The 22,351-nt window shown below is 45.2% G+C and overlaps 1 protein-coding gene and 1 long non-coding RNA gene across 3 annotated transcripts in view; both read right to left on the bottom strand.

The window, feature by feature from the left end:
* Positions 1–11,207: 11,207 nt before the first annotated feature.
* LOC123731537 (uncharacterized) lies at positions 11,208–12,492 on the bottom strand. The gene is made up of 2 exons (XR_006762695.1): positions 12,038–12,492; positions 11,208–11,954 (listed from the first exon to the last, which is right to left on the bottom strand). It is a non-coding gene; the product is annotated as an uncharacterized lncRNA (long non-coding RNA).
* Positions 12,493–12,594: 102 nt separating this feature from the next.
* The window catches only part of alkal2b (ALK and LTK ligand 2b), a 32,792-nt gene continuing 23,035 nt past the window's right edge, over positions 12,595–22,351 (bottom strand). For both annotated transcript variants that reach the window (XM_045710566.1, XM_045710602.1), the window contains 2 exons: positions 15,685–15,758; positions 12,595–13,044 (listed from right to left, as the gene is read on the bottom strand). In XM_045710566.1, coding sequence (XP_045566522.1) covers positions 15,694–15,758 — 65 coding nt within the window. In that variant the 3' untranslated portion in view covers positions 12,595–13,044; positions 15,685–15,693. The remainder of the gene's footprint in view (positions 13,045–15,684; positions 15,759–22,351) is intronic.

The raw sequence follows: 22,351 nt of genomic DNA, 5'->3' as shown, positions 1-22,351 counted from the left end.
TCAGCCTTCGCCTCCCTCTCCTTGTTTTAAACCTAACTTTAACCACACTGCTAACCTTATGGCAAGACCTTCTTCATCAAGGTTTATGATATGGCCAATTTTTACCGTATGATGGGAACACATATATTAGGAGGCCGGAGGTCAGTGTTCATGCAAGAATTTGGTTCTGGGTTCCTAAATGAGTTGCCTATCTGATAAATATAGGCTACTTCATTTAAAAATACACAAAAGGCTAGGCCTATTGTGACTCTAAGCACATTGTCTTCTGTTCAATTCATCTTCCCAAGTCTTTTGCTAAGATGAACTGGGCATATTTGATGCAGTTGTGTGTGTTTTAGCACAGACTCTCAAACAAACTAAATGTCATAGGCTTCAAGAGTATGGCCAGTGTTTGTTTTTACATGAATCTATTGTGGACAGATCTACATAAACATAACTGGTATTGTAGAATCTGACAGGAAGGAGTGGGATGTGTGGATTAACAGCAGGAGTCGTCCCGGTTTTTTGGGTTTTTCGTCACTGGTTATTTGGACATATCACGATTTCGCAGGTGTTAGCGACTTTCACATTTTGGAAGGGAAGGGGACATTCAGCCCTTAACTTGCACAGAGAGAGTGTGGAGCTCCTAGATCTGGTTCCACTCATCTTTAGATCTTCTCCTAACAGTGCATTCGGAAAGTATTCAGACCCCTTGACTTTTTCCAAATTGTGTTACGTTACAGACTTATTGTAAATGTGTTAAATAAAAAATGCTCCTCATCAATCTACACAAAATACCCCATAATGACAAAGAAAAAATTGGTTTTTAGAATTCTTTGCAAATTTATAAAAAATGAAAAACATAAATACCTAATTTACATAAGTATTCATACCCTTTGCTATGAGTCTCGAAATTCAGGTGCATCCTGTTTTCATTGATCATCCTTGAGATGTTTCTACAACTTGATTGGAGGCCAACTGTGATAAATTCAACTGATTGGGCATGATTTGGAAAGGCACACACCTGTCTACCGTACCAGTACACACCTACTCTTTCAAGGGTTTTTGTTTATTTTTTACATTGTAGAATAATAGTGAAGAGATCAAAACTATGAAATAACACATATGGAATCAGGTAGTAACCAAAAAAGTATTCAACAAATCAAAATATATGTTGTATTTGAGATTCTTCAGTGGCCACGCTTTGCCTTGATGACAGCTTTACTGAAGACTCTAGGCTGCGTTCACTGCCAAAGGTGCTTCAACAATATACTGATTAAAGCGTCTGAATACTTATGTAAATGTGATATTTCAGTTGTTTTCTTTTCATACATTTGCAAACATTTCTAAAAACCATGTCTTTGCTTTGTCATTATGGAGTATTGTGTGTATGAGGGGGGGGGGAAACAATTGAACCAATTTTAGAATAAGGCTGTAATGTAACAAAATGTGGGAAAAGTCAAGGGGTCTGAGTATTTCCCGAATGCTCTGTATATAGCCTCAAAACTTAATCGAGCAGCTGACCAATTACGCAATACTTTAGTTCTGGGTTGCTGGGAGTAATTATTGCAAAATCAGAATGGAAATCTGTATAAATAAAATCGAGCAGACATCCATGCAATCTCCATAGTCAAACATTGTCAGTAGAATGGCCCGTACTGAAGAGCTCAGTGACTGACAACGTGGCACCGTCATAGGATTTTCTGCCCTGCTAGAGCTCCCCCGGTCAACTGTAAGTGCTGTTATTGTGGAAACGACTAGGAGCAACAACAGCTCAGCCTCGAAGTGGTAGGCCACACAAGCTCATAGAACGCGACCGCCGAGTGCTGAAGCACATACCGTGTAAAAAATCATCTGTCCTCGGTTGCAACACTCACTACCGAGTTCCAAACTGCCTCTGGAAGCAAGGTCAGCACAATAACTGTTCATCGGAAGCTGCACAAAATGTGTTTCCATGGCCAAGCAGCCGCACACAAGCCTAAGATCACCATGTGCAATGCCAAGCGTCAGCTGGAGCGGTGTAAGGCTCGCCGCCATTGGACTATGGAGCAGTGGAAACATTTTGTGAAGCTGGAGGTGGTGGAGGTGGTGGTGGTGGAGGTGGTGGTGGAGGAGGTGGAGGTGGTAGTGGTGGTGGAGGAGGTGGTGGTGGTGGAGGATGAGGTTGTGGAGGAGGTGGTGGTGGTGGTGGAGCTGGTGGTGGAGGAGGTGGAGAGGGTGGAGGTGGAGAGGGTGGTGGTGGAGGTGGTGGTGGTGGAGGTGGTGGAGGAGGAGGAGGAGGAGGAGGGGTGGTGGTGGGGGTGGAGGTGGTGGGAGGTGGTGGTGGAGGTGGTGGTGGAGGATGTGGTGGTGGAGGGGGGGGGGTGGTGGAGGTGGCGGTGGTGGTGGAGGATGTGGTGGTGGTGGAGGAGGTGGTGGTGGAGCTGGTGGTGGAGGAGGTGGTGGTTGTGGAGGATGTGGTGGTGGAGGTGGTGGTGGTGGTGGTGGAGGTGGTGGTGGTGGTGGAGGTGGTGGAGGAGGAAGAGGTGGAGGAGGTGGTGGAGGTGGTGGGGGTGGAGGAGGAGGTGGAGAGGGTGGGGGTGGTGGAGATGGTGGTAGAGGTGGTGGTGGTGGAGGTGGAGAGAGAGATTGAAATTGAGTGAGAGGGGGAGAGAGAGAGAGAGAGAGTGAGGCTGTGGAAACTACTTTCTTCCACTACTTCTTATTTTTTGGAGAGAGAGAAAGAGAGAAAGTCTTCTCATGATTTGTTGATTTCAAAAAACCTTTTGACTGAATTTGGCATGAGGGTCTGCTATACAAATTGATGGAAATTTGTGTTGGGGAGAAAACATACAACATTTTAAAATCCATGTACACAAACAACAAGTGTATGGTTAAAATTGGCAAAAAACACACATTTCTTTCCACAGGGCCTTGGGGTGAGACAGGGATGCAGCTTAAGCCCCACCCTCTTCAACATATATATCAATGAATTGGCGATGGCACTAGAACAGTCTGCAGCACCCGGCCTCACCCTACTAGAATCTGAAGTCAAATGTGTACTGTTTGCTGATGATCTGGTGCCTCTGTCCCCAATCATGGAGGGCCTACAGCAGCACCTAGATCTTCTGCACAGATTCTGTCAGACCTGGTCCCTGACAGTAAATCTCAGTAAGACCAAAATAATGGCGTTCCAAAAAAGGTCCAGTTGCCAGGACCTTTGTCCTAGAGTACCGTTGTCCTAGAGCACACAAAAAACGATACATACCAGTGCCTAAACATCAGCACCACAGGTAACTTCCACAAAGCTGTGAACGGTCTGAGAGACAAGGCAAGAAGGGCCATCTATACCATCAAAAGGAACATAAAATTTGACATACCAATTAGGATCTGGCTAAAAATACTTGAATCAGTTATAGAACCCATTGCCCTTTATGGTTGTGAGGTCTGGGGTCCGCTAACCAACCAATAATTCACAAAATGGGACAAACACCAAATTGAGACTGCATGCAGAATTCTGCAAAAATATCCTCAGTGTTCAACGTGAAACACCAAATAATGCATGCAGAGCAGAATTAGCCCGATACCCGCTAATTATCAAAATCCAGAAAAGAGCTGTTAATTAAGTTCTACCACCACCTAAAAGGAAGCGATTCCCAAACCGTCCATAACAAAGCTATCACCTACAGAGAGATGAACCTGGAGAAGAGTCCCCTCAGAGCCCTCACCTACAGAGAGATGAACCTGGAGAAGAGTCCCCTCAGAGCCCTCACCTACAGAGAGATGAACCTGGAGAAGAGTCCCCTCAGAGCCCTCACCTACAGAGAGATGAACCTGGAGAAGAGTCCCCTCAGAGCCCTCACCTACAGAGAGATGAACCTGGAGAAGAGTCCCCTCAGAGCCCTCACCTACAGAGAGATGAACCTGGAGAAGAGTCCCCTCAGAGCCCTCACCTACAGAGAGATGAACCTGGAGAAGAGTCCCCTCAGAGCCCTCACCTACAGAGAGATGAACCTGGAGAAGAGTCCCCTCAGAGCCCTCACCTACAGAGAGATGAACCTGGAGAAGAGTCCCCTCAGAGCCCTCACCTACAGAGAGATGAACCTGGAGAAGAGTCCCCTCAGAGCCCTCACCTACAGAGAGATGAACCTGGAGAAGAGTCCCCTCAGAGCCCTCACCTACAGAGAGATGAACCTGGAGAAGAGTCCCCTCAGAGCCCTCACCTACAGAGAGATGAACCTGGAGAAGAGTCCCCTCAGAGCCCTCACCTACAGAGAGATGAACCTGGAGAAGAGTCCCCTCAGAGCCCTCACCTACAGAGAGATGAACCTGGAGAAGAGTCCCCTCAGAGCCCTCACCTACAGAGAGATGAACCTGGAGAAGAGTCCCCTCAGAGCCCTCACCTACAGAGAGATGAACCTGGAGAAGAGTCCCCTCAGAGCCCTCACCTACAGAGAGATGAACCTGGAGAAGATTCCCCTCAGAGCCCTCACCTACAGAGAGATGAACCTGGAGAAGAGTCCCCTCAGAGCCCTCACCTACAGAGAGATGAACCTGGAGAAGAGTCCCCTCAGAGCCCTCACCTACAGAGAGATGAACCTGGAGAAGAGTCCCCTCAGCCTAGCTGGTTCTGGGGCTCTGTTTTTATTAATTTTTTATTTGACTTTTGATTATATAGATATTGATATTAGTGTTGTTGAGGGAACTTGAAAGTAAGCATTTTGCATGCGCCGCTGCTGTAAACCTAAAGCGGAGAAAGAGAGAAGTTGAGAGACAGAATAAATGTTGTCTATCTCCAAGTCTCCCATTCACTGAAGGTGTTAATGAACACTGGCACACGTCATGGCAACAGGAGTGGCAGCCCTGGGGAATGGCTGCCTGTTGCTTTAAGACTTGTCTGCTGCTGGAGGAAAGCTACAGTACACCTCAACCTCCCACTGAAACCAATGCAGTAATCAAGGGTCCCAATAAAAGTAGAATATACACTACCGTTCAAAGTTTGGGGTCACTTAGAAATGTCCTCGTTTTTTAAACAAAAGCACATTTTGTGTCCATTTAAAATAACATCAAATTGATCAGAAATACAGTGCAGACATTGTTAATGTTGTAAATGAGTATCTGGAGCATTAGCATTTGTGGGTTCAATTACAGGCTCAAAATGGCCAGAAACAAAGACCTTTCTTCTGAAACTCGTCAGTCTATTCTTGTTCTGAGAAATGAAGGCGATTCCATGCGAGAAATTGCCAAGAAACTGAAGATCTGGTACAACTCTGTGTACTACTCCCTTTACAGAACAGCGCAAACTGGCTCTAACCAGAATAGAAAGAGGAGTGGGAGGCCCCGGTCTAGTTTCAGAAACAGACGCCTCACAAGTCCTCAACTGTCAGCTTCATTAAATAGATGCTGGCCTTCTAAGCAGAGTTCCTCTGTCCAGTGTCTGTGTTCTTTTGCCCATCTTAATCTTTTCTTTTTATTGGCCAGTCTGAGATATGGCTTTTTCTTTGCAACTCTGCCTGGAAGGCCAGCATCCCGGAGCTGCCTCTTCACTGTTGACGTTGAGACTGGTGTTTTGTGGGTACTCTTTAATGAAGCTGCCAGTTGAGGACTTGTGAGGCGTCTGTCTGTTACAAAAGGGTTTTCTAATAAATCAATTAATCTTTTAAAATGATAAACTTGGATTAGCTAACACAACGTGCCATTGGAACACAGGAGTGATGTTTACTGATAATAGGCCTCTGTACGCCTATGTAGATATTCCATCACAAATCAGCCGTTTCCAGCTACAATAGTCATTCACAACATTAACAATGTCTACACTGTATTTCTGATACATTTTATGTTATTTTAATGGACAAAAAAAATGTGCTTTTCTAGCAAAAACAAGGACATTTCTAAGTGACCCAAACTTTTGAACGGTAGTGTACATATATAGTATAAGTCACAAGTTTTGGACACACCTACTCATTCAAGGGTTTTTCTTTATTTACATTTTTCTACATTGTAGAATAATAGCGAAGACATCAAAACTATGAAATAACACATGGAATCATGTAGTAACCAAAAAAGTGTTAAACAAATCAAGATATATGTTATATTTGAGGTTCTTCAAAGTAGCCACCCTTTGCCTTGATGACAGCTTTGCACACTCTTGGCATTCTCTCCACCAGCTTCATGAGGTAGGGGAGGAGATGGGGGAGAGAGGGTGGTTAATGAGGGGGAGATGGGGGAGAGAGGGGGTTAGTAAGGGGAGGAGGGGGAGAGAGGGGGTTAGTGAGGGGAGGAGATGGGGAGGTTAGTGGGGGAACGAGATGGGAGAGAGGGGGTTAGTGAGGGGAGGGGAGGGTGGTTATTGAGGAGAGGAGATGGGGAGAGAGGGGGCTAGTGAGGGGAGGAATTGGGGGAGAGGGGGGTTAGTAAGGGGAGGAGATGGGGAGAGAGGGGGAGGAGATTGGGAGAGACGGGGTCAGATGGATATAGCAGGGAGGGGAGAGATGGGTAAGTGAGGAGATGAGATGGGGAGAGAGGGGGGGGGGTGAAGTGAGGAAATGGGAGAGAGGGGGGTTAGTGAGTGGAGGTGATGGGGGGGGGGGGTGAACATTCCGTGGTCATGTGGTGTCTTGGTCCAGCAGTAAGCCACTTACTGAGGTGTCTTGGTCCAGCAGTAAGCCACTTAATGAGGTGTCTTGGTCCAGCAGTAAGCCACTTACTGAGTTCCTCTCCTTCTCCAGTCACATTGATACTCACGACTCCTAAACACTGTGTGAACCAGACACACACACACACACCTGCTGAGTAGGCTATTCAATCAATTCCAGATAGTGACTTTCCTGATACGGCTTCCATAAGTATGTTTGATTTGCACACAGAGGGAGTTGACCCTCGATTTAGAAAATTGCGGTCTCTTGTCATCACTCAATCAGTGAGTGTTGGCCAACTTGGCTAAGAAGTTACCCAGCGCATACAACCAGATTGACAAGTTCAAGTGTCTACTCCCTTCATTCTGGCCTGCTGTCCTACTCTTGCCTAGGGTTACAAAATTCCAGTTACTTCCCCAATTCCCATTCTTCCTAGAAAACCTGGTTGGGGGATTCCTGGAACTCCTGCTTATACTATCCTCATTCCGGGACTCTTCCAACCAGGATTTCTGGAACACCTGTGTATTTGAGAAATTACTGGAATTTTTGCGTTCCTGTTCTTGCCATAACTGCCATGGCGTCGTGGTCTCATCTCTGGTCCTCCAACACCACTTGTAGCAGCATCTGGATCGACCAGAACCAAACCCTGCTTAGCCAGCCAGCAGTGGGGATGCAAGGTGGTATATGCTGCTGGCTGCTACCAGGGCTGACCTATAGTGTTCATTTCCCATAAAGTCCAACCCGGTGTCTCCATGTGTGGACAGTATATGAGTTAGCACCAACCCAGCCCTGCCGTCAGATCAGCTGTGTTCCTGGATTCTTTCCCTGACATGTGATAGTATAGTAATGTATAGGGGGCAACCCTAATGCTCTGTAGACATGTCATGAAGAAGTCAGATTTTTGTGATCCAAAGAAAAATAGAATAGAGAATCAAGGGAAGGTGAGGCGTGTGAATGTAAGAGAGGGTCTGCTGAGGTAGAGATTTCCCCCCCAGGTTAATGGTTCACTTCGCATAGGACTCGTTCACACATTTCACTCTGTTTCTCTCACACTCATCTCCCCTCTTTCACTCTCTCTTCTCCCTTCTTCTTGGCAGGCTACCTCCCCTCCCCTCACACTTATAAAGTTAGCAGCATGCCCGGGTTCATAGCTTAGGATGTGTGTGTGTGTGTGTGTGTGTGTGTGTGTGTGTGTGTGTGTGTGTGTGTGTGTGTGTGTGTGTGTGTGTGTGTGTGTGTGTGTGTGTGTGTGTGTGTGTGTGTGTGTGTGTGTATGGGAACACAGCCCCCTTCTCCACCCATTTGTCAATCCATCAGTTAAATAGAAACGTGTCATTGGACAGAGAGAGAAACAGAGGGAGGGAAAAGAGAGAGAGACAGAGATAGAAACAGAGGGAGGGAAAAGAGAGAGGGGGAGAGAGAATCAGAGGGAGGGAAAAGAGAGGGAGAGAGAGGGAGAGAGAGACAGAGATAGAAACAGAGGGAGGGAAAAGGAAATAGAGTAGTAAGTAAAGGGGAGGAATAAGAGAGAGAGGGAGAGAGAGAAAGAGAGAAAGAGACTGGTCCTTGGGCTCTGTTCACAAACAAAAACAGACCCCACAGAGCCCAAGGACAGCAATAGCAACACAATTAGGCCCAACCAAATCATGAGAAAACAAAAAGATAATTACTTGACACATTGGAAAGAATTAACAAAAAAACAGAGCAAACTAGAATGCTATTTGGCCCTAAGAGAGTACACAGTGGCAGAATACCTGACCACTGTGACTGACCCACAATTAAGGAAAGCTTTGACTATGTACAGTTTCAGTGAGCATAGCCTCGCTATTGAGAACGGCTGCCGCAGGCAGACCTGGCTTTCAAGAGAAGACAGGCTATGTGCACACTGCCCACAAAATGAGGTGGAAACTGAGCTGCACTTCCTAACCTCCTGCCAAATGTATGACCATATTAGAGACACATATTTCCCTCAGATTACACAGATCCACAAAGAATTCGAAAACAAACCCAATTTTGATAAACTCCCATATCTATTGGGTGAAATACCACGGTGTGCCATCACAGCAACAAGATTTGTGACCTGTTGTACTTTAAATATTTGCACATCATTACAACACTGTGTATAGACATAATGTCACATTTGAAATATCTTTTTTCTTTTGGACCTTTTGTGAGTCTGTTTACTGTACATTTTTTGTTGTTTATTTCACTTTTGTTTATTATCCATTTCACTTGCTTTGGGAGTAATGTGAGTGTAGTGTTTATTATCCATTTCACTTGCTTTGGGAGTAATGTGAGTGTAGTGTTTATTGTCCATTTCACTTGCTTTGGGAGTAATGTGAGTGTAGTGTTTATTATCCATTTCACTTGCTTTGGGAGTAATGTGAGTGTAGTGTTTATTATCCATTTCACTTGCTTTGGGAGTAATGTGAGTGTAGTGTTTATTGTTAATTGTTTATTGTAGGAATCAGGGATCTGTTACACACACACACACACACACACACACACACACACACACACACACACAGACATACACAGACATACAGATGACATGAGAATATGAAGGGAGAAGAAACATTGAATTGAATTAGAACAGAGAATCGTGTGTGTGTGTGTGTGTGTGTGTGTGTGTGTGTGTATGTGTGTGTGATATTGCTCCTCTTGAGTGATACTGCTGTTGAGCCTCGGGTGATCTGATTTCATTTCACATGTCTAATATTCAACTGTAACCAACACACACACACACACACACACACACAGTAACTGACTCATGATAGGAATTCCAGAAGGAACGCGTGAGAAAGGAGCGATAGAGAAGAAAAAGAGCCTCATGACCTGGTTAGTGTGTGTGTGTGTGTGTGTGTGTGTGTGTGTGTGTGTGTGTGTGTGTGTGTGTGTGGCATTGCTGAGTGTCATATGGTTCTTAGTTAATGTCTTTCTTTACGTTCTGGTGGCGGGGGGGGTCTCACCTTGTGGTCAACTAACGGTCAGCTATAATAAACCTCGTGGTCAACTAACGGTCAGCTATAATAAACCTTGTGGTCAACTCACGGTCATCTATAATAAACCTCGTGGTCAACTAACGGTCAGCTATAATAAAACTCGTGGTCAACTCACGGTCAGCTATAATAAACCTCGTGGTCAACTAACGGTCAGCTATAATAAACCTCGTGGTCAACTCACGGTCAGCTATAATAAACCTCGTGGTCAACTAACGGTCAGCTATAATAAACCTCGTGGTCAACTAACGGTCAGCTATAATAAACCTCGTGGTCACGTCTCTCCTCTCATCTCAGGCAGGCAGGACGGAAAAATAAACTTTGCTTTGAGCAACTTCCCTCTCTGCCTTGTATAGCAGTCTGCCAACACTAACATTGTTGAGTGGTTTACTATGTGTGTGTGTGTCTGTGTGTGTGTGTGTGTGTGTGTGTGTGTGTGTGTGTGTGTGTGTGTGTGTGTGTGTGTGTGTGTGTGTGTGTGTGTGTGAGTGTGTGCGGTTTTACTTTAATGAGCTTCTGTGACAACAGTACACTGAGAAAGGGTCACACTTTGTAAAGGCAGGCGAAGGGTTACACACACACAGAAACACACACACACACACACACACACACACACACACACACACACACACACACACTGAGGTCCGAAGTACCAGTCTCGCCTATTTCGCAAACAAAGCTTTCTTCACTCATGCTGCCAAACATACCCTTGTAAAACTGACTATCCTTGACTTTGGCGATGTCATTTACAAAATAGCCTCCAACACTCTACTCAGCAAATTGGATACAGTCTATCACAGTGCCATCCGTTTTGTCACCAAAGCACCATATTCTACCCACCACTGCGACCTGTATTCTCTCATTGGCTGGCCCTCGCTTCATATTCATCGCCAAACCCACTGGTTCCAGGTCATCTATAAGTCTTTGCTAGGTAAAGCCCCGCCTTATCTCAGCTCACTAGTCACCATAACAACACCCACCCGTAGCACACGCTCCAGCAGGTATATCTCACTGGTCATCCCCAAAGCCAATTCTTCCTTTGGCCGCCTTTCCTTCCAGTTCTCTGCTGCCAATGACTGGAATGAATTGCAAAGGTCACTGAAACAGGAGACTCATATCTCTCTCACAAACTTTAAGTATCAGCTGTCAGAGCAGCTCACAGATCACTGCACCTGTACATAGCCCATCTGTAAATAGCCCACCCAACTACCTCATTCCCATACTGTATTTATTTATTTTGCTCCTTTGCACCCCAGTATCTCTACTTGCACATTCATCTTCTGCACACCTATTACTCCAGTGTTAATTGCTAAATTGTAATTACTTTGCCACTATGGTCTATTTATTGCCTTACCTCCCTTATCTTACCTCATTTGCACACACTGTATACAGATTTTTTCTATTGTATTATTGACTGTACGTTTGTTTATTCTATGTGTAACTCTGTGTTGTTTGTGTCGCACTGCTTTGCTTTATCTTGGCCAGGTCGCAGTTGTAAATGAGAACTTGTTCTCAACTGGCCTACCTTGTTTAATAAAGGTGAAATAAAAATTCAATATATATTGCACATAAATATATTTCACTACAATAGTCATCATGGTCAAGAAACTTAATGTTATTTACCAAACACATTTATTTATATTTCATATATATTTAGTATTTACAATATTTACATTACAGGAAAGGTGTACACACAATGTGCAAAGAGACAATATATAAATATATCTGTATAATACCACATGTAACACATTGTTCAGACAGTTTGTTTCGCTGTCAAGTGGCGACGATGATCTCTTCTTTAGGAGTATTTCATAGACTAAGATTTAAACTGAGATCCCAAATGACACTCTATTCTCTACTGTTCCCCATCCACATGTAGATATAACCTCATTGGGCTCTGGTAACCTGGTAACCTCGTAGGACTCTGGTAACCCTGTAGGACTCTGGTAACCTGGTAACCTCGTAGGACTCTGGTAACCTGGTAACCTCATAGGGCTCTGGTAACCTGGTAACCACATAGAGCTCTGGTAACCTGGTAAACCCACATAGAGCTCTGGTATCCTGGTAACCATATAGGGCTCTGGTAACCTGGTAACCACATAGAGCACTGGTAACCTGGTAACCACATAGAGCTCTGGTAACCTGGTAACCACATAGAGCTCTGGTAACCTGGTAACCACATAGAGCTCTGGTAACCTGGTAAACCCACATAGAGCTCTGGTATCCTGGTAACCATATAGGGCTCTGGTAACCTGGTAACCACATAGAGCTCTGGTAACCAGGTAACCACATAGAGCTCTGGTAACCTGGTAACCACATAGGGCTCTGGTAACCTGGTAAACCCACATAGGGCTCTGGTAACCTGGTAACCACATAGGGCTCTGGTAACCTGGTAACCACATAGGGCTCTGGTAACCTGGTAAACCCACATAGGGCTCTGGTAACCTCATAGGGCTCTGGTAAGTGAAGTATAGGGAATAGGCTGTGATGTCAGATTGGTCCTCATTGGGTTGCAAAATTCCGGTAACTTTCCCCAAATTCCTAGGTTTTCCATAACTCCTGAAGCAGTGTGGCATACTCCTCCTCCTGCAGTAGGGAGTCCTGATGCAGATCACCAGCCTACCAGTCAGGCATTCCATCAGGAATTATATTACTACCAGGCTACCAATCAGGTCATTCCATCAGGAATTATATTACTACCAGGCTACCAATCAGGTCATTCCATCAGAGATTAGTTCACTTCTGTGGTTCTCTGCATCTGAGTAATGTAGCTGAAGAACATATCAGGATGTCTGTCTGTCTGTCTGTCTGTCTGTCTGTCTGTCTGTCTGTCTGTCTGTCTGTCTGTCTGTCTGTCTGTCTGTCTGTCTGTCTGTCTGTCTGTCTGTCTGTCTGTCTGTCTGTCTGTCTGTCTGTCTGTCTGTCTGTCTGTCTGTCTGTCTGTCTGTCTGTCTGTCTGTCAATCCGTGTGTCTGTCTGTCCGTGTGTCTGTCTGGTTGTCCGTCCGTGTGTCTGTCTATCTGTCCGTGTGTCTGTCTGGTTGTCCGTCCGTGTGTCTGTCTGTCTGTCCGTGTGTCCGCCTGTCTGTCTTTGTCTGTCTGTCAGTCTGTCTGTCTGTCTGTCTACAACCACAGCTCAGAGACCACCAACCAAACTCCAACCAAATGTTGTTGTTCTAACCCATGAAGGCATGTCAATGAATACAGAAGCACTCCCGCATAGTGTCATGATATAATCCAAGTGTCGTAAAATAACTTCCACGTGTCGTCATGGTTTTTTGGCAGCTGAACTCGGAGATTGTCCGAATGTAGAATTGAGTAAAGTAGAGTAGAGTAGAGTATGTGTGAGCTTCTATGAACGTCCTAACATAACTAACGTTCCCCATGACACATATAGATAGTACTAGCAGTCTGTCTGTTCATCTTCCAAGGCACTTCTCTCTTTCATGGGCTCTGTTGAGAGAGCGAGACAGAGAGACAGAGACACAGACAGAGAGAGAGAGAGAGACACACATTTAGTGAACTTTGTACTTGGCTGCATGTGGAATTTCTTCCTAGAGAAAGTGGCCTGAGAAGGCTTCAGTGGTATTAATAACATATAGAGACATGACAGACTAATGATATATCTGGAGAGACAGAGAGGGGGAGAGACAAAGAGAGAGAGAGAGAGAGAGAGAGAGAGGGGAGAGACAGAGAGAGAGAGAGAGAGAGAGGGGAGAGACAGAGAGAGAGAGAGCGGGGAGAGAGACAGAGAGAGAGAGAGAGGGGAGAGACAGAGAGAGAGAGGGGGGAGAGACAGAGAGAGAGAGTTGGAGAGAGAGAGAGAGAGAGAGAGGGGGAGAGACAGAGAGAGAGAGAGAGAGGGGAGAGACAGAGAGAGAGAGAGAGAGAGGGGGGGGAGAGACAGCGAGAGAGAGTTGGAGAGAGGGGGAGATACAGAGAGAGAGAGTTGGAGAGAGAGGGAGAGACAGAGAGAGAGAGTTGGAGAGAGGGGGAGAGAGGGAGGGAGGGACGGCGGGCGGGCGGGAGAGAGAAAGAAAAGAGCAAAACAGTAATAGCGATGACAGTCTGATGATATATTTGACTGTAATATATATACACACATTTATTTTCACTGTTTCACATGGGTAATATCTACAATAAAAAAACATTATTCTGTTTTCTCCATTTTAATGTCTTTCTGGAATTCTTTTGATTTGACGACGCTACCACTAAATCAACGGCTGCAGAATGACACTGGAATTTACAAACCTACGAACTATTTGTTATTGAATTCAACGACTGAATTATACTGCTATGGAGCTCAGCCCTACAGCACACACACACACACACACACACACACACACACACACACACACACACACACACACACACACACACACACACACACACACACCGTCAGCCTAGCATATAATTCACTTTTACTAGCGGGAGGAAACGCATGCTGATTTATATGCTATAAAGATACTCATTATATACGCTCTACCGCTTAAACACTGGGAGAAAGAGGTGACAAGGTAGAGAGAGAGGGAAGGATGAAAGGAGAGAGGAAACGTTAGAAAGAGGGAAGGAGGGAGAGAGAGAGGTGAAGCGATAGAGAGAAAGATGGAAGGAGGGAGAGAGAGGAAGACAGAAGGAGGGAGAGAGAGAGAGGTGAAGCGATAGAGAGAAAGAGAAGGAGGGAGAGAGAGAGGTGAAGTAATAGAGAGAAAGAGGGAAGGAGGGAAGGAGGGAGAGAGAGAGGTGAAGTAATAGAGAGAAAGAGGGAAGGAGAGAGGGAAAGAGAGAAGGAGAGAGAGAGGAAGAGAGAGGGAAAGAGAAAAGGAGGGAGCGAGAGAGAGGAAGAGAGAGGGAAAGAAAGAAGGAGAGAGAGAGAGGAAGAGAGAGGGAAAGAGACAAGGAGGGGAGAGAGAGGAAGAGATGGAGGGTGAGAGAGAGGGAAAGAGAGAAGGAGGGAGAGAGAGGGAAAGAGAGAAGAGGGGAGAGAGAGAGAAGAAGAGATGGAGGGAGAGATAGAGGGAAAGAGAAGGAGGGGGGGAGAGAGAGAGGGAGAGATAGAGGGAAATAGAGAAGGAGGGGGTGAGATAGAGGGAGAGATAGAGGGAAAGTGAGAAGGTGGGGGGAGAGAGAGAGGAAGAGAGAGGGAAAGAGAGAAGAAGGGGTAGAGAGAGAGGAAGAGAGAGAAGGGGAAGAGAGAGGGAAAGAGACAAGGAGGGAGAGAGAGAGGAAGAGAGAGGGAAAGAGAGAAGGAGGGAGAGAGAGAGGAAGAGGGAAAGAGAGGAGGGAGAGAGAGAGGAAGAGGGAAAGAGAGGAGGGAGAGAGAGAGGAAGAGAGAGGGAAAGTGAGAAGGTGGGGGGAGAGAGAGAGGAAGAGAGAGGGAAAGAGAGAAGAAGGGGTAGAGAGAGAGGAAGAGAGAGAAGGGGAAGAGAGAGGGAAAGAGACAAGGAGGGAGAGAGAGAGGAAGAGAGAAGGAGGGAGAGAGAGAGGAAGAGGGAAAGAGAGGAAGAGGGAAAGAGAGGAGGGAGAGAGAGAGGAAGAGAGAGGGAAAGAGAGAAGGAGGGAGAGAGAGAGGAAGAGGGAAAGAGAGGAGGGAGAGAGAGAGGAAGAGAGAGGGAAAGAGAAAAGGAGGGAGTGAGTGAGAGAGAGGAAGAGAGGGAAAGAGACAAGGAGGGGAGAGAGAGGAAATAGAGGGAAGGAGGGTGAGAGAGAGGGAAAGAGAAGGAGAGAGAGAGAGGGAAAGAGACAAGGAGGGGGGAGAGAGGAAATAGAGGGAAGGAGGGTGAGAGAGAGGGAAAGAGAGAAGAGGGGAGAGAGAGAGAAGAAGAGATGGAGGAGGGGGAGAGAGAGAGGGGGAGAGATAGAGGGAAAGAGAGAAGGAGGGGGAGGGGGGAGAGAGAGGGAAAGAGAGAAGAAGGGGGAGAGAGAGGAAGAGAGAGGGAACAAGAGAAGAAGGGGGAGAGAGAGAGGAAGAAAGAGGGAAAGAGAGGAGGGAGCGAGAGAGAGGAAGAGAGAGGGAAAGAGAGAAGGAGGGGGAGAGAGAGAGGAAGAGAGAGGAAGAGATAGAGAAAGTGAGATAATCTTCCATAGTCTTACCAGGGTATTCTACCTCTCTGTACACCTCTGACTGCCTGCCAATCTGGTGAGAAGACGGGCACACCTCTTATAGTCTGAAAAACAAAACACACCACAGGTCAGTCTACAAACAACAATGTTTTGAGTAACTCACACATTGTTAGAGTAAGTCGTTATTGCTGGAATGCATCGTTGTTATAATTTAGAATAATGACATATACACTGAGTGTACAAAACATTAGGAACACCTGCTCTTTCCCTGATGTAGACTGACCAGGTGAATCCAGGCTGCTTTCTCGGGAACGGGCCCAAATCCTCGTCATTTGCGTGAAGAAAAGATGGAGAAAAAGGAGTCGGGGGTCGGGCTTCCTTCGGATAATTCTTAGGCGAGTGAGTACACCTCCACTACCATCCGTTTTATTGGCCAACGTCATTGGAAAACAAAATGGATGATATACGATCAAGACTATCCTACCAACGGGACATTAAAAACTGTAATATCTTATGTTTCACTGAGTCGTGACTGAACGACGACACGGATAATATAAAACTGGCGGGATTATCCATGCATCAGCAGGACAGAGAAGCTACATCTGCTAAAACGAGGAGCGGAGGTGTGTGTCTATTTGTCAATAACAGCTGGTGCCTAATATTAAAGATAAACTGTAGACCACACTATCTACCAAGAGACTTTTCAACTATATTTTTTGTAGCCATCTATTTACCACCACAAACCGATTCTGGCACTAAGACTGCACTCAACGAGCTGTATAAGGCCAAAAGGAAACTCATTTGCTCATCCAGAAGCGGCACACCTAGTGGCCGGGGACTGTAATGCAAGAAAACTTAAATCCGTTTTACCTCTTTTCTACCAGCATGTTAAATGTGCAACCAGAGGGGGAAAAAACTCTAGACCACCTTTACTCCACACAGAGACGCATACAAAGCTCTCCCTCGCCATCCATTTGGCAAATCTGACCAGAATTCTATCCTCCTTATTCCTGATTACAAGCAAAAACTAAAGCAGGAAGTACCAGTGACTCGCTCAATACGGAAGTGGTTAGATGACGCGGATGCTACGCTACAGGACTATTTTGCTAGCACAGACTGGAATATGTTCATGGATTCATCCAATGTCATTGAGCATTATAACCCCTCAGTCATCGGCTTTATCAGTAAGTGCATCGACGACGTCGTCCCCACAGTGACCGTACGTACTTATCCCAACCAGAAGCCATGGATTACAGGCAACACCCACATCGAGCTAAAGTGTAGAGCTGACGCGTTCAAGGAGAGGGACATTAACCTCTCACGGTTCACACTATTCAACAGCCAGTGAAAAATCAGAGCGCCAAATTCAAAACCACAAAATGTCATAATTCAAAGTTCTCAAACATAGGACTATTTTACACCATTTTATAGATACACTTCTTCTGAATCGAACCACGTTGTCCAATTTCAAAAAGGCTTTACAGCGAAAGCAAAACATTAGATTATGTTAGGAGAGTACATAGACACAAATAACCACACAGCCATTTTCCAAGCAACTAGATGCATCACAAATACCCCAAACACAGCTAAATGAAGCACTAACCTTTGACGATCTTCATCAGATGATACTCCTAGGACATCATGTTACACAATACATGCATTTTATGTTCGATCAAGTTCATATTTGTATCCATAAACCCCATTTTACATTGGCTCGTGACGTTCAGAAAATATTTTGCCTCCAATACTCCCGGTGGATCAGCACAACAATTTACAAAAATACTTGTCATAAACGTTGATAAAATATTAAACTGTCATTCAAAGAATTATAGATTAACATCTCCTTTATGCTAACGCTGTGACAGATTTCAAAAAAGCTTCAAGAGGAAAGCACACTTTGCAATAATCTGAGTACTGCGCTCAGAAAAATACACTAGGCAATACAGATACCCGCCATTTTGGAGTCATCTAAAATATTAAATAGCATTAGAAATATTCACTTACCTTTGATGATCTTCATCAGAAGGCACTTTCAGGAATTCCAGCTCCCCAATAAATGTTGCTTTGTTCGATAAAGTCCATAATTTATGTCCAAATAGCTCCTTGTTGTTAGCGCGTTCTGTTAGCTACTCCAAGTGTCGGAAAATGTCACGACGAAAAGTAAAAAAAGTTCTATTTACGTTCGTTCAAACATGTCAAACGTTGTATAGCATCAATCTTTAGGGCCTTTATCACTTAGAACTTCAATAACATTCCAACCAGACGATTCCATTGTCTTGAAAAATGTTTTGGAACACAGCTACCACTCACGTGAAAGCGCGCCAATGAACTGATGTCCTTCCCTGGGTCACCAACTTCCCCACCTTCTTGTTCGCTCTCTGTTCATCATAGACGCCTCAAACAACTTTCTAAAGACTGTTGACATCTAGTGGAAGCCTTAGAAAGTGCAAAATGAACCCTAAGTCACTGTGTGTTCGATAGGCAATGACTTGAAAGGACTACAAGCACCAGAATTCTCACTTCCTGGTTAGATTTGTCTCAGGTTTTTGCCTGCCATATAAGTTCTGTTATACTCACAGACATCATTCAAACAGTTTTAGAAACTTCAGAGTGTTTTCTATCCAAATCTACTAATAATATGCATATTCTGTGAAAATACTGCCGTGAAAATACTGCCCCCTACCCTAGAGTGGTTAATCCGTACGCTTATAAGAAACCCCGCTATGCCCTCAGACGAACCATCAAACAGGCAAAGCATCAATACAGGATTAAGACTGAATCCTACTACACCGGCTCTGACGTTCATCGGAAGTGGCAGGGCTTGAAAACTATTATGGACTAAAAAGGGAAACCCAGCCGTGAGCTGCCCAGTGATGCAAGCCTACCAGACGACCTAAATGTCTTTTATGCTCGTTTCGAGGCAAGCAACACTGAAGCATGCATGAGAGCACCAGCTGTTCCAGACAACTGTGTGATAACGCTCTCGGTAGCCGATGTGAGCAAGACCTTTAAACTGGTCAGAAAGCCGCGGGGCCAGACAGATTACCAGGACGTGTACTCAAAGCATGCACAGACCAACTGGCAAGTGTCTTCACTGACATTTTCAACCTCACCTTGACCGAGTCTGTAATACCTTCATGTTTCTAGAAACCACCATAATCCTTGTGCCCAAGGAAGCGAAGGTAACCTGCCTAAATGATTACCGCCCCGTAGCACTCACTCCGGTAGCCATGAAGGGCTGTGAAAGGCTGGCCATGGCTCACATCAACAGCATCATCCCGGATACCCTAGACCCACTCCAATTTGCATACCACCCCAACAGATCCACAGATCTCCACAGATGACGCAACCTCAATCACACTCCACACTACCCTTTCCCACCTGGACAAAAGGAACACCTATGTCAGAATGCTGTTCATTGACTACAGCTCAGCATTCAACACCATCGCGCCCACAAAGCTCATCACTAAGCTAAGGACCCTGGGACTAAACACCTCCCTCTGCAACTGGATCCTGGACTTCTTGACGGGCCGCCCCCAGATGGTAAGGGTAGACAACAACACATCTGCCACGCTGATCCTCAACACTGGGGCCCCTCAGGGTGCATGCTTAGTCCCCTCCTGTACTCCCTGTTCACCCATGACTGTGTGGCCAAACACGACTCCAACACCATCATTACATTTGTGGATGACACGACAGTGGAAGGTCTGATTACCGATAACGATGAGACAGCCTATAGAGATGAGGTCAGAGACCTGGCTGTGTGGTGCCAGAACAACAACCTCTCCCTCAATGTGAGCAAGACAAAGGAGCTAATCGTGGACAACAGGAAAAGGGGGGCCAAACAGGCCCCCATTAACATTTACAGGGCAGTAGTGGAGCGATTTGAGTGTTTCAAGTTCTATTGTGTCCACATCACAAACAAACTATCATGGTCCAAACACACCAAGACAGTTGTGAAGAGGGCACGGCAACACCTTTCCCCCCTCAGGAGACTGAAAAGATTTGGTATGGGTACCCAGATCCTCTGGGTATGGGTACCCAAAAGTTCTACACCTGCACCATCGAGAGCATCCTGACCGGTTGCATCACAGCCTGGTATGGCAACTGCTCGGCATCTGACCGTAAGGCGCTACAGAGGGTGGTGTGTACGGCCCAGTACATCACTGGGGCCAAGCTTCCTGCCATCCAGGACGTATATACTAGGCGGTGTTAGAGGAAAGGACCCCAAAATTGTCAAAGACTCCAGCCACCCCAAGTCATAGACTGTTCTCTCTGCTACCGCACGGAAAGCAGTACTGGAGCCCCAAGTCTAGGACCAAAAGGCTCCTTAACAGCTTCTATCCCCAAGCCATAAGACTGCTGAACAATTAATAAAATGGCTACCTGGACTATTTATATAGACCCCCCTCCCTGTCCCCCATTTGTTTTTACACTGCTGCTACTCGCTGTTTATTATCTACTCATAGTCACTTCACCCCTACCTACATATACAAATTACCTTGACTAACCTGTACCCCCACACATTGACTCAGTACCGGTACCCCCTGTATATAGCCTCGTTGTTGTGATTTTATTGTGTTACTTTTTACAATTTTTTACTTTAGTTTATTTGGTAAGGTCTACTACACCTGTTGTATTCTTCGCATGTGACAAATAAAGTTTGATTTGATTGGAGTCAACATGGTCCAGCATCCGAGTGGAACGCTTTTGACACCTTGTAGTGTCACGCCCTGACCTTAGAGATCCCCTTTATTCTCTATTTGGTTAGGTCAGGGTGTGACTAGGGTGGGCTATCTATGTTTTCTATTTCTTTGTTGGCCTGGTATGGTTCTCAATCAGAGGCAGCTGTCTATCGTTGTCTCTGATTGGGGATCATACTTAGGCAGCCTTTTTCCACTTTTATTTTGTGGGATCTTGTTTATGCCTTGTGCTGTCTAGCCCTGCAGAACGTTACGTTCGGTTTTGTATTTTGTTGGTGTTCATCTAATAAAGAAAGATGTAAGCTTACCACGCTGCACCTTGGTCCAATGTTTACGACGAGCGTAACATGTAGAGTCCATGCCCTGACGAATTGAGGCTGTTCTGAGGGTGGGGCGGGGGGTGGGGTTCAGGAAAGGTGTTCCTAATGTTTTAAAAACTCAGTGTATATACAATACCAGTCAAAAGTTTGGAAACACCTACTCATTCCAGGGCTTTTCTTTATTTTTACTATTTTATACATAAAATAATAGTGAAGACATCAAAACAATGAAAAAAATAGTTGCTAGTTCTGAACATCACATGCTAATGTAAAAAGCTGTTTTTTGATATAAATATGAACTTGATTGAACAAAATATGCATGTATTGTATAACATAATGTCCTAGGAGTGTCATCTGATGAAGATCATCAAAGGTTAGTGCTGCATTTAGCTGTGTTTTTGTTTTTGTGACATATATGCTTGCTTGCTTGCTTGTGTGGTTATTTCTGGCTATGTACTCTCCTAACATAATCTAATGTTTTGCTTTCGCTGTAAAGCCTTTTTGAAATTGGACAATGTGGTTAGATTAATGAGAGTCTTATCTTTCAAATGGTGTAAAATAGTCCTATGTTTGAGAACTTTGAATTATGACATTTTGTGGTTTTACATTTGGCGCTCTGATGTGTCACTGGCTGTTGAATAGTGCGGGACGATTTCGTCCCACCTACCCTAGAGAGGTTAATGCATTTGAGCCAATCAGATGTGTTGTGACAAGGTAGGGGGGGTGGAGGGTATACAGAAGACAGCCCTATTGGGTAAAATACCAAGTCCATATTATGGCAAGAACAGCTCAAATAAGCAAAGAGAAACGATAGTCCATCATTTCTTTGAGACATGAAGGTCAGTCAATATGGAAAATGAAGAAACTTTAAAAGTTCTTGACAAGTGCAGTCGCAAAAACCATCAAGCGCTATGATGAAACTGGCTCTCATGAGGACCGCCACAGGAATGGAAGAACCAGAGTTACCTTTGCTGCAGAGGATGAGTTCATTAGAGTTACCAGCCTCAGAAATTGCAGCCCAAATAAATGCATCATGGAGTTCAAGTAACAGTCACATCTCAACATCTGCATGAATCAGGCCTTCATGGTCGAATTGCTGCAAAGAAACCACTACTAAAGGACACTAATAAGAAGAACAGACTTGTTTGGGCCAAGAAACATGAGCAATGGACATTAGACCGGTGGAAATCTGATTTTTGGTTCCAACCGCCGTGTCTTTGTGAGACGCAGAGTAGGTGAACGGATGATCTCAGCATGTGTTGTTCCCACCGTGAAGCATGGAGGAGGAGGTGTGATGGTGTGGGGGAGCTTTGTTGGTGACACTGTTAGTGATTTATTTAGAATTCAAGACATACTTAACCAGCATGGCTGCCACAGCATTCTGCAGTGATAAGCCATCCCATCTGGTTTGCGCTTAGTGGGACTATCATTTGTTTTTCAACAGGACAATGACCCAACACACCTCCAGGCTGTGTAAGGGCTATTTGACCGAGAAGGAGAGTGATGGAGTGCTGCATCAGATGACCTGGCCTCCACAATCACCCAATCTCAACCCAATTGAGATGGTTTATAATGAGTTGGACCGCAGAGTGAAGGAAACGCAGACAACTAGTGCTCAGCATATGTGGAAACTCCTTCCAAACTGTTGGAAAAACATTACAAGTGAAGCTGGAC

Source organism: Salmo salar, chromosome ssa01, assembly GCF_905237065.1.
Source record: "Salmo salar chromosome ssa01, Ssal_v3.1, whole genome shotgun sequence".
NCBI classification, from domain to species: Eukaryota; Metazoa; Chordata; class Actinopteri; order Salmoniformes; family Salmonidae; genus Salmo; species Salmo salar.
Note: the sequence above shows the minus strand (reverse complement) of the source record. Positions and strands in the feature narration are given on the sequence as shown.